A 16,287-nucleotide genomic window follows, 5' to 3' on the forward strand; every position below is an offset into this window, starting at 1 on the left:
CCTCAGGTAGGCAGGGAACCTCAGCAAGATATCCTCACCTCCACTGCCAACCCTGAAATGAGGTCTGGGAAGGGGTGAATCCTGGCTCCAGCCCTTCCAGTCACTCAGGAGCATTGCTCGCACCTGAGCTCCCCTGGGTTGGGCCTGCCTTCCCACCAGGTGCTCAATCACTGCTTCAAGCCATGACTCAGCATTTCCGCTGCACTGTTACACAGACTTCCACTCTGCTGGGCTTCTCAAACATCACTTTGAGTAGACAAGAAATAAGTACGTGTTTTCTTATGGCATGAGATAAAACAGATGCATCTGTGCAAGGACCCCAAGTCAGTTCCTTACAGAGGAGTGTGTACACGAAAGAGTTTGTCACAAAAATTTTAACCTATTATTCTCCTCTTCAGCGCAAGTCAGCATTTCCAAATTTCACCATTTCTCTGCTGCCAGAAAACTCTGCAAAACTCCCTAATAGAGAGCAGTCTTCCTCCATCTGTAGACCTGAACAGAACTTCTGTTTGGAGGAAACTTTCATTTTCCCTCAGTCACTGTGTGGGCCGAAATGGCAACAGTGCCTTCAGTGGCTCTCAGAGAACTAGCTCTGAAGTTGATGCAGTGGGAGATCAAAGGGACACTGTTCTGCACCAGCAAGTGTCTGTCACTTAGGATCCCAACAATAAATGCTTCAGTACTACACAGGAGGTTACAAAATACTTTTACTATGAGGGTAAACAAAAAGAGAGAGCTGTCTGAACCCTTCCTTTTTTTGGCTCAAAGCTTGCTTTCTGAGGTATCTTTTGTGATGAGACTCTAACTGACTTACCAAGGAGGCGAATGGTGGGTGTCGCCATGTGGCAATCAACATCATCTTGTGAACATTTGAAAGCATTTCCTTCAGAGCTGTTTGCCTCCGGAAGAGAGTGCTCAGGAGTGTTTACTGGCGGAAGATCTGGCCTGTGACCAAATAACTCCAGCTTGGTATGGGAGACTGGGGAATGATACCATCGCACCCTGTGAAAAACAGGATGCAGGTGGGCACCTCCCTGCTCCCTCTTATCTGCTGGCAAGGCCCGGAAGATGGGAACAAAGGAGTTTCTGCTGAGATCCCAAAGCCAGAAGCTGCCACTCCAAAGAGAGCTGACTTGACCACTTTGGATTTGAGCTGTCACTCCAAAGAGAGCTGACTCGACCACTCTGGACTTATAAATAAGTTCATACTGCTGTTGGAAGTTGTCGTCAACTGAAGCGGTCGTCAACCGAAGCAGCTGTCAACCGAAGCAGTAGTCAACCGAACAACAACCCCGATGACCCATCACTACTGAAGATCAACGTCTGCACTGCAAACAACGCTGGACCCATGGTGGTGACTCTCTCTCTTGCTTTCTACAAAGACTCCTTGCTTTTATTTCCTATCTCTTTTCTATCGCCCACTTTCCCTTCCCCATCTCCCTAAGCAACTAAGATTTGTAATAAACTGGTCAGGCTAACATTTGACCCGTTGTGTCTTAATCTCGCTGTCGGGTATGCATGTATTAAAAGAACCTCCTCTCCCTCCTATAAATTGGAGCAAGACAAGAGCTCATCTTCAGTTTACATCTCTCTGGATACTGCGAACCCTGAGATGATACAGCACAATATGGATCTCTGATCAGGGTATGTCATGCTCCCATTCATGGTGAGGTTCTCCAGCCTTCTAGCTCTCAGGACTTAGTTCTCCTTTCACTGCAAACTTAAGTTGCCCAAGTATGATATAACAGGAATGGTACATGTGAGTGAGCTATTTGATAAGGAGCATTCAAAGTCTTTTCAAGTTTCATGTGCCAAGAATAATTATTCTAGAGGGTAGTTTGACAACAGGTATGCACCACAGTCACGTATGTGCTTCAGCGGCCAAGGTTATTTAGTAGGCAAGCACTCCACACAGCAGTGTCCTCTCATATCATCCAGGTGAGCCATGGGTCACTATCTCCTCAATACAATGGTCTCTTAGGCATGTCCATTACAGTTGCCAAAGTTATCCAGTATGAGTTTTTAAAACACTAACAAATTGGACAAGTCAAAGTTACATTAAAAGAATGCACTGATGGAATAAAACATGCACTGTTCAGAAATGTCTATGGACTTCGAATTTTGCTCCACTGAATGGGTGGTTTGTATATAAGTGTAAAATTGTATGAGCACATCGTTTTCTCAGGATAGATCAGGCAAGGGATGATAAAAAGGGTATGGTGAGTCCTGTAGTGAGAATACTGTGAGCATTTTGACTCTTGCAATAAATTAAGATTTTCATTTGCCCTGTAAGTCTGATTTACGATCATCTTTCTACATAAGAAAGTTCACACACTTGCACATATTACCCTACAGTTGACAAGTGGGCCTTCATCCATCTCTACGTGCCAGTTGTCTACCAAACAAATCATTAATACCCTCAGCAACACCTCCTGAACATCTGCAAGGACCTCTGTAAAATACCATGTTAGATACTAACGTCCCACAGGGTAGTCTCTTAAATCACATTGTTTCCCACTGTTAAAATGTTGTAATTTTTCTGAGGAGTGTGAGGGAAAAGAGTGGAATGTGACTTACCTCTGGCACCAGAAGAAAACTTCCACTGGAAATGCACCCCACTCATGGCTTTCCTGTGTGCGGGGACCCCAAACCTGGGCACAGTACTTGGGCCTCCTGAGGGCAGAGCAGAGGGGCACAATCCCCTCCCTCTCCCTGCTGGCCACCCCTCTGGTGATGCAGCCCAGGATACCGTTGGTCTTCCAGGCTGCAAGTACACACAGCTGGCTCATGTTTAATCTTCCAGGACCTCTCAGCAGGGCTGTTCTTCAGGTGTTCTACTCCCAGTCTGTACACATATACATGCTACTAGAAGACCATCAACTGCCAACAAGCAGTTTGCAGTCTCTGACAATAGCTCTTCCTTGCCTGTTTTTGTACAGCCTCTGCAAGCCAGTGCCTGTACCTCAACAGGTCTGACTTACACGCTTCTACCTCATCACATCATTAGAAACCAGCTCTTGTGAATATCTATGGCTTCACCTGTTAGAAGTGAGAGGAATCCTGAGCTTTCACCACCAGGTCCTCTTGAGGCTCCTGAGAACTCCATTTCTCCATATAAACCTGCAAAGGTTCATTGCATCCTACTTTCCAAATCATTAACAAAAGTGGTGAACAATGACAGCCCCAGTATCAATCACCAAGTAATGCCATCAAAAATCAGCAGCCAACTGCACTCTGTGTCACTGATCACAGACAGTATCCCTCTGAGCCAAATGTTTAGCTGATCTTCCAGCTGCTATGCAGGCCACTTATCCAAACCACCTACTTACAATTTTGCTCCAAGAATACAATCAGAAACCAAGTCAAGAAGCCTCATTAAACATCTTTCTACATTTCCCTTATCCACAGAATAACTCATATCGTCATAGGAGACCACTGGGTTGGTCAGGAGTGATCTATCCTGTGTGAATACATGCTGACTGTTCCAAATGACTTTATCCTTACCATGCTGATGTAGATAGACATGGCATCAAGGATAGTCCTATAATCTTCCCAAATAAACAAGTCATGCTGACCAGGCTCCTGCAGTTCCCTGGATCATCTTCTGGTCTTTGAAAATGGGTAATAAACATCACTTGCTTTGTTCTACTTATCAGGAACTTCCCTTCAGCAAAATTGTCACAAGCTTTACAAGATAACAGAGAACAGCCTTGCAAAGATATTAGGCAGATCTCCCCTCACCCTTGGATGCATCCTGCCCTGATCCATGGACTCGTGCACAAACAATTGGCTTGAGTGGTCCTTTTCCCTCTAACAGGTAACTCTTCACTCCTGAGGACCCAGCTCTGCACAGGCTCAGTGACGAGAGAGGTCTGACAGATCTGACAGTAAGGGCAGAATAACAGAAGGTATTTCCCAAGTCGTTCATCACTAGGCCCACTGCACACTGAGCAGCAGGATCACATTTTCATTGTTCTTCCTTTCACTGCCTTTGTACTTAGCGGAGCCTCTCTTGACACTCTTCTGCCTGAAACGCTTCCCAGATTGTAGGCTGCCATTTCTTGCGCAACAATCTTCAAAGTCATTAATTTCTGTGTATGAACTTACCAGCTAGTGACGAGATACCTAAGTGCCTTTCTTTCTTTAGGAAGTTTGTGTTGAAAGAGATAACATGACTTCCAGTGTCAAAATACACATACCAGCCAGGGAGGCACTCATCTTATAAATGTTTGTGCTTACATTGATTCTACATCTAAGTTGCATAAGACAAGGATGTCAAACTGTCGTCTCACCCATACACCTCCTGGGGCACAAAGGCAAGAACAGTGGAACTGGCAGCACTGCCTACTGACACTGAGTTTCCTAAAAGGGAGTGGGAAGTGAAGATGGATACCAACAGGTTAGGATGTCACCCACCCACATCTTACAGTTCTCTATCTGTTAGGACTCAACAACCAGCAGTTGCTCTGTAAGAGCCAAGGGACAGAAGCCAAGGGAGAAACCACAACTAGCAAGGCAGGGGTCTCACCAGCAAGGCCCTTCCCACAACAGCCAAGCAAGGCAAGCAAGACAGGTCAGGGATGGCAAACAGGGTGAAGCCGGAGTCCAGGTCACCAGACAAGCTTGTGATGATGGGGGCTAAGGTAAAGCCATGAACTCAATTCACAGGCCAGGATCAGACCCAGTGAAGGTAACCATGGGTAAAACACACTCCAGTGATTGATAAGCAGCTTCAGAGTGATAACACATGTCTGAGTCCAGACAGGAAGACAGGTCATGAGTCAGAGTCTGTACCACTGGGCAGTTTCCATGTCCAGGCATGGGCTGTAACAGAGTTAGACAGGTACTCCCTGGACATCACGTAGGCAGGGACTGAAGGCTCGAGCTAGAGCTTACACGGATTTCCTGGACCCACGAGCTGGAGTGTAGGTGCTCACATGAGGGCAAGTAGGACCCTCAAAGTCCACTGGTGCTCCCAGAGACATGACAGGATCTATGATCTGCACAATGCAAGCCCACTGGTGACATTCTATTACATGTCTTTCAGATACAGGAAACATAAGACAACAGCCATGTATTACATTCATAAATGGGTATTTTCAGTCACAAGTAAGTGCCCTCATGTTCACGTGTCAGTTTTCTCCAAGCAACACAGCACTAGGTTTTTTTCATAGCAGCCGTATCTAGGTGGATCTTAGCATCTTGCCTGACCAAGATCAAGGACTTGCTGTATTACCACAGCTTCAGCCAGCAGTGTAAGGAGCAGAAGAAATGGCAAGTGAGTAGCAGCATCTGGTACATGTCTCTTATCAGGCAGGTGCATGTAACAATTACGCAGTGAGCGCAGCACAGGATAGAGGCCAGCCATAAGTGCAAAGTACTACAAAGGCTTTGCACTTTGTAGTGCAAAAGCCTACAAAGGCTTGTAGGCTTTGTAACCCATAAGGGCTAACTACTGAGCCAATACACGCAACAAACAGAAAGCATGCGGGCCAGTCTTTCCCAAAGATCCTAGCCACAACAAAGCAGCATAGCAGCGCAAGTTGCCTTGTGAACAGCATCACCTTTGTAACTGTACCCACTGGGCTCAAAACAGGTATTCTAACTTCCTGGGGTCCAGGGAGCAAACTTCTGCAAACACAACAATCCTCACGGGCCTAAGCATTGAATAGTTACCTATTGAAAATAATGGATTCAGGCATTTAAGTTGGATTCATACATTGTCACACAGAACAAAATCCAAAGTAAATTACCAAGTGTTGTCTGTACTGGGTACACCTAAGGCTACAACAAATCTCCTTTAATGCAGCCAGTATCATACAGCTGCTAAACACCCAGGAAAGTGTGAAATAAAACCTTCTTAAGAGTTGCCAAGATCGTTACAAAAATTGACAAAGTTCTCCACTCATTAATACTTGGGCACCCACCCAGAAACAATACAAGTTAGTAGGGCACATGGGCCAGACAAGTGGGGAGTTCAGAACTTCATCAGTAGTTGCCTATTTGAAAGAAGAAATCTACAAATAGTGGAAGGGAAAACTTCCAATGAAAGCTTCCACCCCCCTCCCCCCCCCCAAGTTCAGTGTACAGAGAGAAATAGGAAATTGTGATGTTATGCTTCACGGCATGATTATATCCAAGATCCCTACAACCATGCCTCTTCATGGCTGGAGTAATACTGAAGGCTTTTTAGGTAATTCAAGAAAGAACGGTACAGTACATTCTGTTAGTTTAATTGAATCAAAAAGCTTGGACTCAAGTCCAGTTCTCACTCCTAACTATGAAACCTTTCAAAGGAGGAAGATCTGAAACTCATTTTAAAGCTGCGTTTGATCTACAGGATTGATCTACAATGCTAATTTACCTAACTGCCATAAATATAACTATATAGTTTTTAAACTAAAAAAAGACTAGACATAGCCTTTGAAAGTTTATTTTAAGTATTAAAAAGTCATTCAGTAAAATATCTATAGAGGTTGTACTTTCAGTATAAAGGCTTAAACAGATAAAAAGAATCAGAACAATTCTGAAAAAAAAAAAAAGACAATTCAAAATTGTGAACAACACTGAAAAGGCACTTAAAAAATGACATCCAACAACAAATATAATTCTTATGTCACAGTGAATCCCTAGGCAAACATTAGCTAATACTTTATACACAAAGAATTAATTACAGTCTGGTCAATATGAGCATCATAGTCTTGACAGAAGCGAATTTGAACTCCGTGCACTTCAACCGCTGCACTTCTCGTTCAGGTATAAAGAAAACAGAAAGAGAGGGAGGGAAGCAGGGAGGATTCTTCAGTGAGCTGCCAGCTTACAGCACTGTGTTCAGATGAAGAATTCAGAGTTCAACTTCTATAGTTTCTACAAAAATATATTGAAGAAAACCGAGTAGCAGCATAAATACTTCACGGTACTCCCTTATCTTCAAACTTAAGGGGTTTATATCTGTATTCCAAGTTTACAAAAAAAAAAAAATCTACAAATAATAAAATGCCTTGCGAGAAGAACAAAAAACAAACTAGCATAAATAGAAAATAAACACATAATGCCTGAGAATCCTTGTAATCTCTTTCTAGTAGAAATATTTTTCCACTGCCAGCAATGGAAAGTATCAGAAGTTGAATTTTTCCAAAATTAGAAAAGAAAACAGATGATGATGACTTAAATGACTTTGAGGGTGTTTTTTTAATGTATCTTTTATTTCTTTTCAAGATTTGGCTATCTCCCGTACTTTCAAAAAAAAAGAAATAAAACATTCGACAATGACATTTTCAGCACCAAAGCCTGTTTGTGCAATAAATACACATTAAGTAAATTCTCACTCATTCACAAGTACTAGGTGAGAACTTGCTGAAAAAAAATATAAACACTTATGCAAAAATACGAAGTAAATTGGAAAAAGTATTCTACTGTCAGCATTTTTTCCCCAGTGATATCAAGTACGATGTATGACACAGGAGTGCTATCCAGGCTTTTCCATCTTTTTTTCCAGATACATTTTCCTGTAGGTTTGAAACATCTGTTTTGAGTCTTTGATCGGAATGTGAAGAGCCTCATCATCTCCTTCCAGTATTTGTATGGCTGTATCAAGCGGAATAGAGTCCTCAACTGAAAGACAGGGAGAGAAGCAGGTTAAAGCAAAAGTTGCCAACAGCTAGCTTGGGCTTTGCCTATGATTTAAGGCTCTGGACAAATCTCATCACCTGTGCTATGATTCAAATGCACACATGCATGCTAGAAAATTCCATTGATCTCCAACAACATATTCTCTTGACAATAAAAATTTCCACAAGTCTTTGAAATTTGTATGTCTACTCAGCAGCACCCACTTTGGCAGCAGAGTTTCTAAGGAATCAATTAAAATAGTTTATTAAAAATTGCTGCTCTAAAGCAACACTTAAAACCAAGCAGAGAATATTCAACTTTTATTTAAAAATCAACCAACAATCAAAAGCCAGTTCACCTGTAAAGATCTCTTTCAGCTTTTTTTGCTTCACTGAATCATACTTTAACCAATCTTCTTTTTTACTCTTGACACCTATAAAGAAAATTAAGAGGGTTTTGTTTTTGTTTTAAGTTCCTTTATGACAAACATCAGTCTCTACCCAGTATTAGGCTATAACATATATACTACCGCATGCAAAAGGATATTTTCTTTGGGCACAAAGATTACTGCAAGGGCCGGTAAGTACAACATAAGATTTGTTTTTATTTATATTTATATCAAATACCGTGTTAGACGTAAATATGCCTCACAATTTACTGCTTAAAATGTGTAAAGACCGGGGATAGGTAGGAGAACGAAGACGACTTAAAACAAAGACGGCAGAGTTTACATAGACTAAGAAAATGCTGCAGCAGTCAGAAAAAAAATCTGGCCCAAGCCTTTTCCTTCTTCAAGGCCTCACACGACCTCTCCATCCTCTTCCAGCTAAACTATTTGCCATGAGTAGGACAGAAAACCTTCCTGCAAAGTTATTTGAAACTACCCTGTTCTAAACTAACTTTATTCTGTAAAGACTAAAGAAGAGGAATAAAATCTGAAATTGAAGGTGTCCCACTTTTTTCAACTTAACACACAGCTAGAGTTCATCAGAAAGCTAGAGGGCTGGACTCTGATCTTTTGAGGTCCCTTCCAACCCCTGCAATCCTGTGATTCTGCAGTTCTGTGATAAGGAATTTCAACTGTTAACTTCTACAGTCCCACACTTTCAACGCATATAGCTTTGAATAACATGAACAGAAAAATATTTTCATTTGCAAAAATTTCTTAATTATTTGGGAAAACAAATCATAAGGATATCCAAAATTCTCACAATTACTCAGTTTTACATGCAAGCATTCTACATAACTCATGACTCTCAATCTCATCTGAACTACGAAAATACATGCCTTTTAAAGTGGAAGAAGTATGTATTCACCATACCTGCCACAGTACTTTTCTCTTTTTCCAGAGAATTCTTTGCAGCTAAGCTTTCACCATCAGCGGCTGAATTTCTGAACAGTATCTCTGGACACAGCTTAAATTCAAGTACTTGCCGTTTCCGCGATTTCTCATTTTCGGAGAGAGATGCATCTCTTTTTGAATCTAGACTATGTTGTGATACTTTGGACTTTACATGCAAGACAGGTCTGACAGGTGATGTGTCCAACTTTGTCAGAAATATGCGTTCCTGTGCAGTACGTTTAAATGCAACTCTATTTAGATAGTGTTTTTTGGGTTCCTTCTGAAGATGTAATTTTAATCTGTTTGTTCTTCTGTTTAAATAGAGCAAGTTTTTATCAGAAAACATTTTCTCAGAACACTTCTCTTTGTTTTGACCATCAAGATGTCTGTCTTTGTTGGGAAAGTGGCTTTTGGAGATGGTAGATCGACTCCTTATCCTCTGTAGTTTAAGCATAGAGCGATCTGCTAATGAATTCTTAGGTTTCCAGACATTTTCTCCATTCAACTTTTTCATCTTGTCGGTACTTATCTTGTGATTATATGAATGCTGCTTGGAATTCTTTGTTTCAGATTGTTTTAGTCTTTCATCTTCCACCTTTGTTTTTTTAGAGTTTGTTTTTCCAAGCATATCGTCCTTCCTCTTTTGTTTGTATGACTCCTCCTGTGGCGGACGGGCTTTCAGAGATTTATGCTGAGAAAAGTTGTGGTTGCTTGACTTTAAGTCTACAGTGCCAAAGTTTGGGAACTTGATCGCTTCAGCATGACAACTATTCAGCTTGTCACGTTTTATTTCTGGCGATAACTTTGCTTTCCCTTCTGTATTAATTCCTACATTTTGTCCAAGTATGTTGTTTCGTTTTTTGCAGTTCTGTTCTTTACCTGGGTTCTTGTCACAGATTTTTCTTTTTTGTCCTTGATAGGCTTCAGTGTGATTAATTGCAACATTCTCTGACTTTGTACACTTGTGAATGCCTCTTTGGGATTTGGCCAAATCTGTTTTGGTTTTATCTTTTGAAAGGGACTTCATTTTGAAAATTCTCTCCTTCTTTTCAGATGATTTCATCATATTATCTACATCAGTACAACCAGCTTTCTCTGACAATTCCCCTTCTGACACTTTCCGACGATCTTTTTTGTCAGAATGAAATTCTTTCCTTAACAATGGAGTTCTAGACTCTTGCATCTCTTCCTTCCGGTAACTGCTCTTTGATTTATTCATATCTTGTTTTTCAGAAAAATTAAGGGGTCTAATTTTTTCCAGTTGTGCTGAAAGTGGTTTGTGTTCACCATTCATCTTTAGCCTGGATTTTTTCTTCATTACAGAGGTATATTTGCATACATCTTTTTTATTTTCCTGAATGCTATTTTCAACATTTTCACAAATTGGTGGGTTTTCTGCCACACACTTGTTCTTCGTTATGGCATCAGATTTACTGTTGTTTTCTTGTCTCCCTGCAGAGTTAGTGTTTTCAGCTTCTGAAAGTTGATCGGCATTTTTATCTGAAACAGAAGTTCTACGTTTACAGGAGCTCTGTGACATTTCACCCAATACAGATAGACAACCCATTAAACTACAAACCTCTTTATTTCCGGAGCTGGAAGTGGGCTGTGAGTTTTCTTTCTCCGTATATAGACTTTGACTGGGCTGAACACTACTTTCAAGGCTCTCCTCCTGGGTTGAAATCTTTTCAGACTGTTGACTCATTGCTCCACTGTTTTCAGTAGAGGAACATTGCTTCTTTTCAGGAAATAACTCCTGCACCTGACCAGAGTTTAACCGTGCAATTTGTAGCTGATCTACTGGGTTCTTTGAATCAGTTTCTTTGTCAGAAACATGAGTCTCTTTTTGAGTTTGATTCTCTGTCTGCTCAGCCACAAAACTGTTTCTTAGTGGTTCTTTTGTTAGCATGTCAGCTCCTTCAATGCCAAATGGAAACTCTTTCATAAGTTCAGTAAGCTGACTATCTAGATATGTAATGGGTTCTGCTCCAAAAACATGCAGCTCTTCTTCTATGCTCTTTTTAGCAGATGCGATGTTTTCTTTACTGCTGTCTGTTGTAACAGTGAATGCATTTGTTTCAGCAGTTACGCTTACCAAGGAATCTAGTGAATTTCTAACTAACTCCTGGTTTATACTAGCAAGAATTCCCAAGTCATTTTCAGGATACTTGAAAGATGTATTTACTGGCTTTTTTTGCTCTGAGGTAATCATTGTGCTGGGAAGCTTGCCACTGCTTGCTTTCTTAGAATGGCTAGTTATAGTACTATTCAAAATCTTATCTGCTTCACTAATGCAGCATTGGGGTTCTCGCAGTGCTTTTTGCAGCAAGGTCTCTCGCTGAGGAGTGTTCTCCCTCAGGTCGTTTTTATTCAATTTCAGCAGCTGCTCCTTTTGCCTGGGGTCAGATGCATTTTCTTCTGATGGGGTACCACTGTTAAATGCATGTGTCTGAGGGACCGAGCTGAACATGCTTGCTATTTGTGGATTATACGATTTATCACCTTCAACAAGAGAACACACGCTAGAAATACAGAACATCTGTTCTTCTATCACAGCTGTAGGAGTATTATTTTGTGTCTCTAGCACTGCTCCCTTGCCTTCATGGTCTTTTATACCTTCTTGGAAGATTTTACTAGAAAAACTCTGGCCCAATTCAGGAAGAAGATTGTTTTGTAGATTTTCTTCAGCATCTCTCCTCGTTTGACTGAGTTTCCTTTGGTTTTTATCACATGAATCATTTGCATTCACACTGTTGTCTACTATTCTCTTTCCATCAGCTGATTTGGTCTGTTGTAAACACGGGTCCTCCTTCTGTATCAGAACACAGTCATCAGGTGATAAAGAAACACTTTCTAACATTCCTTTATCAGTATTTACCACAGTTAAAACAGTTTTCCCCTCCTCTTGCATGCTGCGTATACTTCCTGTGTCAATCACTGGATAGGTTTTATCTGCAGATGTTGGACACTTGTCTGCCTGCTCACTCTGAGTTCCCTGGTTAGAAAGCACTAAAGGAGAGACAACTGCAATTTGGAGTTCTAAACCTTTTATCAAATTGCAACCTGACACATCATGTTTTTGTCCTACAGAGGTGGTTGTTAAAGGCAAGACTGTTACATCTGTACTAACCAGAAGATTACCTTGTTCTCTCTTATTCATTGTGTTTTGGCTGTGAGGTAATGGCAAGATCTGATTTGCTGTGGTGCTTTCATTTGACTGGCTATTTTGAACACTCACGGGTTCTAGACCATGTTTTTTCCATAAGCCCAGACATGCAGTTAGCTCTTCTAGAGAATAATTACCTTTGTTCTGTTTAAAACATGAATTTTCAGTAAACTGCATTTTTTTCTGAGCTACATCCCCATGGAATTTATTTTCATTAGATTCTATCATTTCTGATACAGGAGCGTGTGTGTGGACCATAGATACCAAATCACCTTTCTCACTAGTGTCTTTTAGTAAGCTTCCACCCAAGCCTGTTAAATCTACCTGTTGTTTTTCATTAGAAAGGAGATTAGTCAGTATGTTATCAGCAATAGTACCAGCTTTCTTCTCTTTCAGCATATTTGTGCTGCTCAATACAAACTGAAGAAACGCTGAGTTCTCAGGATAACTTTCCGCACTTGTTGCTGCATTTCTGCTAGAGCTGTTTGGTTGACTATGACATGAAGTATCGTTCAAGGGTGTCAGCATTTTCTGAGAAGAGGCCAAGGCATTCTGCTGTTCCAAGATGGGAGAACTCTCAGGATTATTTAATAGAGCTGTAAGTTCACTGTGTGAAGGAACGGGAAGGGGCCTTGATGAAAGGCTTCCCTGCTCTACCTGATGATCACCCATAGTAACCTCTAACCCTCTGCTGTCACCACCAGTTATGTTTTTGGCATTTCTTTCTTCAGGTGAAGATCTCAGAAGAGGGTGCTGCTGACTGTCTGTCCTCACTGCCTGTGATAGGGAAGGTACTACATTTTGCTTGGGCATCTGGGGAAGACAATTAGAGAGTGCATTTTCATAACTCAGAGGAAGCGTGGAAGTGCTTTTGTCACATTTTGAAGTCAACAATTGTCTTCTATACTGGTGCATCTTTTCAAGCAGGCTGCATTTTCTTTTAATAATTTGTAGTCTTTGAGTTTCCCAAGCTAGAGTGTCTGCTGTCATTTTTCTTTTATTTTCTCTTGCTAAAGAAGTTTGAGAATTAGCAGGCATGTTCACTGAACTAACAGTCTGTCTTTCTTGAACTGAAACAGGATCACACAGTGGCTGCGAAGCATCTGCTGAAGAAAAAGGTACCGGTCCTTGCAGAATATCATAAAGTTCTAAGGCAATGTCAGTAGGGGGTGCAGACTTTTCACTGAAGAGCTGATTTACTGTAACATCTCCACTTGAATTATAGCCATTCCTGACCGATTGACTGACATCTCCCGGTTGATGTCTTAGCTGGTGTTGCTGAACACTGTTAAAACTGGAAGTATTTTTCTTGTCTGAGGGGCAGCTCTGGAGAGGGTATTTATTAAAAACATTGTGAACTGCCTGCTGTGCACCTAGCAAAGGCTGTGCTACAGCTTTTGAATCATAGTTAGCAGGCAACAAAGATGGCACAGAACATCCACTAGGAGCTCCTGCTCCCATCTGACTTGGTACATACTGTGGCAGACGCACACTTGCTGCAGTATTTTGACTCAGTGACTGTGAAAACTGAATCTGATTACTGGAATTATGTATTTGGTTTTGGACATGCTGCCCAGATGTACCAAAAGACAAACAATTATTCTGGGAATGGAGATATTGACCAGATGATTGATTGACAGGTACAGAATTGCTTTGAGAAGCAGCAGAGGTATTTGCATTACACTGAGGCACGTACCCCAGCTTTGAAGAATTAATGCATTCACGGTTACTTTGATGCAACATAGTTCTCAGAGAACGCTGCTGTGACATTTGTGAACAAACAGCATAACTGTTAGAGGTGGCATAGTGAGGTCCTCGAAGTGCATTCGGCATGCTGTTTCCACCATTCACTTGAGAAGACAGGAGAGCAAACTTCCTATGGGAAGAAAGAACCCTACCAGAGTTTTGCCAAGAGTTCTGAGTCATCTCCCCCTGTGCACGTGATGCCTGATTGGGAAGCGGCGGTGCAGGTGGTACGTAGGGTGGTGGAGACTGATTGACTGAGTATTCTGAGGTAAGAAAACTTTTTATGGCTACAGATGATCCTGGTAAAGCAGGATTAACAGTTGGTAGGTACACTTGGTTATTTCCCACATAATTGCATGCATTTTCAGAGGAAAGCGCTTTTGTTTGAGGAAAAGCTTGTGCATTAGAAAGCATTTGAGTGTAACAGGATTCTTGACTTTGCGGGTTATTCTGTGCATCAGCATTCTGGAGCGGTCTTACATTCCAGTCCATCTTTTCTGGATTTCTTTTTCTTCAGTCCACAGTTGAAATTCTAAAAACAGAAACCAAACTTTAATCTTTCTATCAAAAGATATTTCACTTATTAAGAAGTTATTTAAAACACATAGCAAACAGAACCATTCAACTTCACTTGCTACATAAAACAGAAACCCCATTGGAGCATCCTGTGGGCATCAGCATTATTAATGTCAAGCTGCATAGATAATTTCCCAGAACACAGTTAAGTTACAAGAGACAGAGCAGCAGTTAACAATTCTATTGATGTCTATGAAAAACAAAATCCTCACATCATTCTGTTCATTCTATTATTCAACCTTTCAACATAATAATATATTGCTATATTTACATTGAAATCTGATGGGAAAAAATATTGTACCATCTTACACAGATGCACTAAGCAATGCTTAAGAGCAGAGGATCCTATAGAATATTAGCCAGAGTTTCTGTACAAGACTGGGTTTCAATTATTCCTTCAAATATGACAAAATTAATAGATTCATAGAATCACAAGGTTGGAAAGGACCTACAAGATCATCTACTCCAACCATCCTCCTATCACCATTACTACTTCCTAAGCTACTAAATCATATCTCGTAGCACCTCATCCAGACACCTCATGAACCCAGCCAGGGACAGTGACTCCACCACCTCCCTGGGCAGCCCATTCCAGCGCCTGACCACTCATAAGGAAAACCTTTTTCTCTCAAAATCTAATCTAAGTCTCCCCAGCACAACTTGTGACCATTTCCTCGGGTCCTATTTGTTGTCTGGGAGAAGAGGCCGAACCCATCCTCATCCCAGCCTCCCTTCAGGAAGCTGTAGAGTGTGATGAGGTCTCTCCTAAGCCTCCTCTTCCCCAGACTGAACAATCCCAGCTCCCTCAGCCGCTCCTCAGAAGACCTGCGCTCCAGACCCCTCACCGGTTTCATTGCCCTTCTCTGGACACATTCCAGGGCCTTGATGTCTTTCTTGCAGTGAGGGGCCCAAAACTGAACACAGCACTCAAGGTGCAGCCTCACCAGCACTGAGTACAGGGGGATGATTACCTCCCTGCTCCTGCTGGCTACACTATTTCTAATGTAAGCCAGGATGGCATTGGCTCTCTTGGCCACCTGGGCACACTATCAGCTCATGTTCAGCCAAGCATCACGTCACAGTGTTATCTAAGGATCTGTGTCCGTGACAAGGGGACAGCAGGCCCACAGGCCCAGAAAAGAGAAAAAGGAGGAAAAACTGTCGGTGGTTTAGGGGCTGGCCCAGACCGGTCCCATGGCTAATGCGGCAGGGAACCCACAGACCCATGCCCTGGGGAAAACAAAGGGAAAAGGGGAAGGGTAGGAAAACCGTAAACAGGTCTAAAATAAAACAGTGGCAACAATGGAGGAGGAATGTTAATTTACTAAATATGATATCAAAATTGAGGCCAATAAATCAGAACAGAGAGAGTTCAAAGCTGAGATTCTTACTCCGTAAGCTGCAGGGGGAACTACGTGCTTCTCCGCTGCATATGAAGAGAGTTCCCGGTCTACCATGTGGCTTCACCAGCCCCTCCAGACACAAAGACCCCTGGGGAGTGCAGCTCCTCCCCTCCCCCTCCAAAAACTAAGCACCCAAAAAGGCAGTCCATGGAAAACAGGACATTAACTCTTTAACTGCCAGTGCTTTACATGATGTTATGAGGTGGAATACCAACAACAACAACAAAAAAAAAATCACAAAACCATGACACATCGAACAACACCCCCAGGTCCCTTTTCTCTTCACAGTCATCTAGCCATTCTGCCCCAAGCCTATAGAGTTGCATGGGGTTATCATGGCCACAGTGCAGGGCCTGGCACTTGGCCTTGTTGAACCTCATCCCATTCGCCTCAGCCCAGCAATCCAGCCTATCCAGATCCCTCTGAAGAACCTCCCTACCCTC

General features: G+C 41.9%; 1 protein-coding gene across 2 annotated transcripts in view; it reads right to left on the reverse strand.

Moving 5' to 3' along the window:
- Positions 6,418 to 16,287, reverse strand: part of KIAA1551 (KIAA1551 ortholog) — a 28,316-nt gene continuing 18,446 nt past the window's right edge. For both annotated transcript variants that reach the window (XM_021389060.1, XM_021389064.1), the window contains 3 exons: positions 8,933 to 14,397; positions 7,970 to 8,044; positions 6,418 to 7,614 (listed from right to left, as the gene is read on the reverse strand). In XM_021389060.1, the coding sequence (XP_021244735.1) occupies positions 7,469 to 7,614; positions 7,970 to 8,044; positions 8,933 to 14,357 (5,646 nt within the window). In that variant the 5' untranslated portion in view covers positions 14,358 to 14,397 and the 3' untranslated portion in view covers positions 6,418 to 7,468. The remainder of the gene's footprint in view (positions 7,615 to 7,969; positions 8,045 to 8,932; positions 14,398 to 16,287) is intronic.

The sequence above is a fragment of the Numida meleagris genome, chromosome 1, assembly GCF_002078875.1.
Source record: "Numida meleagris isolate 19003 breed g44 Domestic line chromosome 1, NumMel1.0, whole genome shotgun sequence".
NCBI lineage: Eukaryota > Metazoa > Chordata > Aves > Galliformes > Numididae > Numida > Numida meleagris.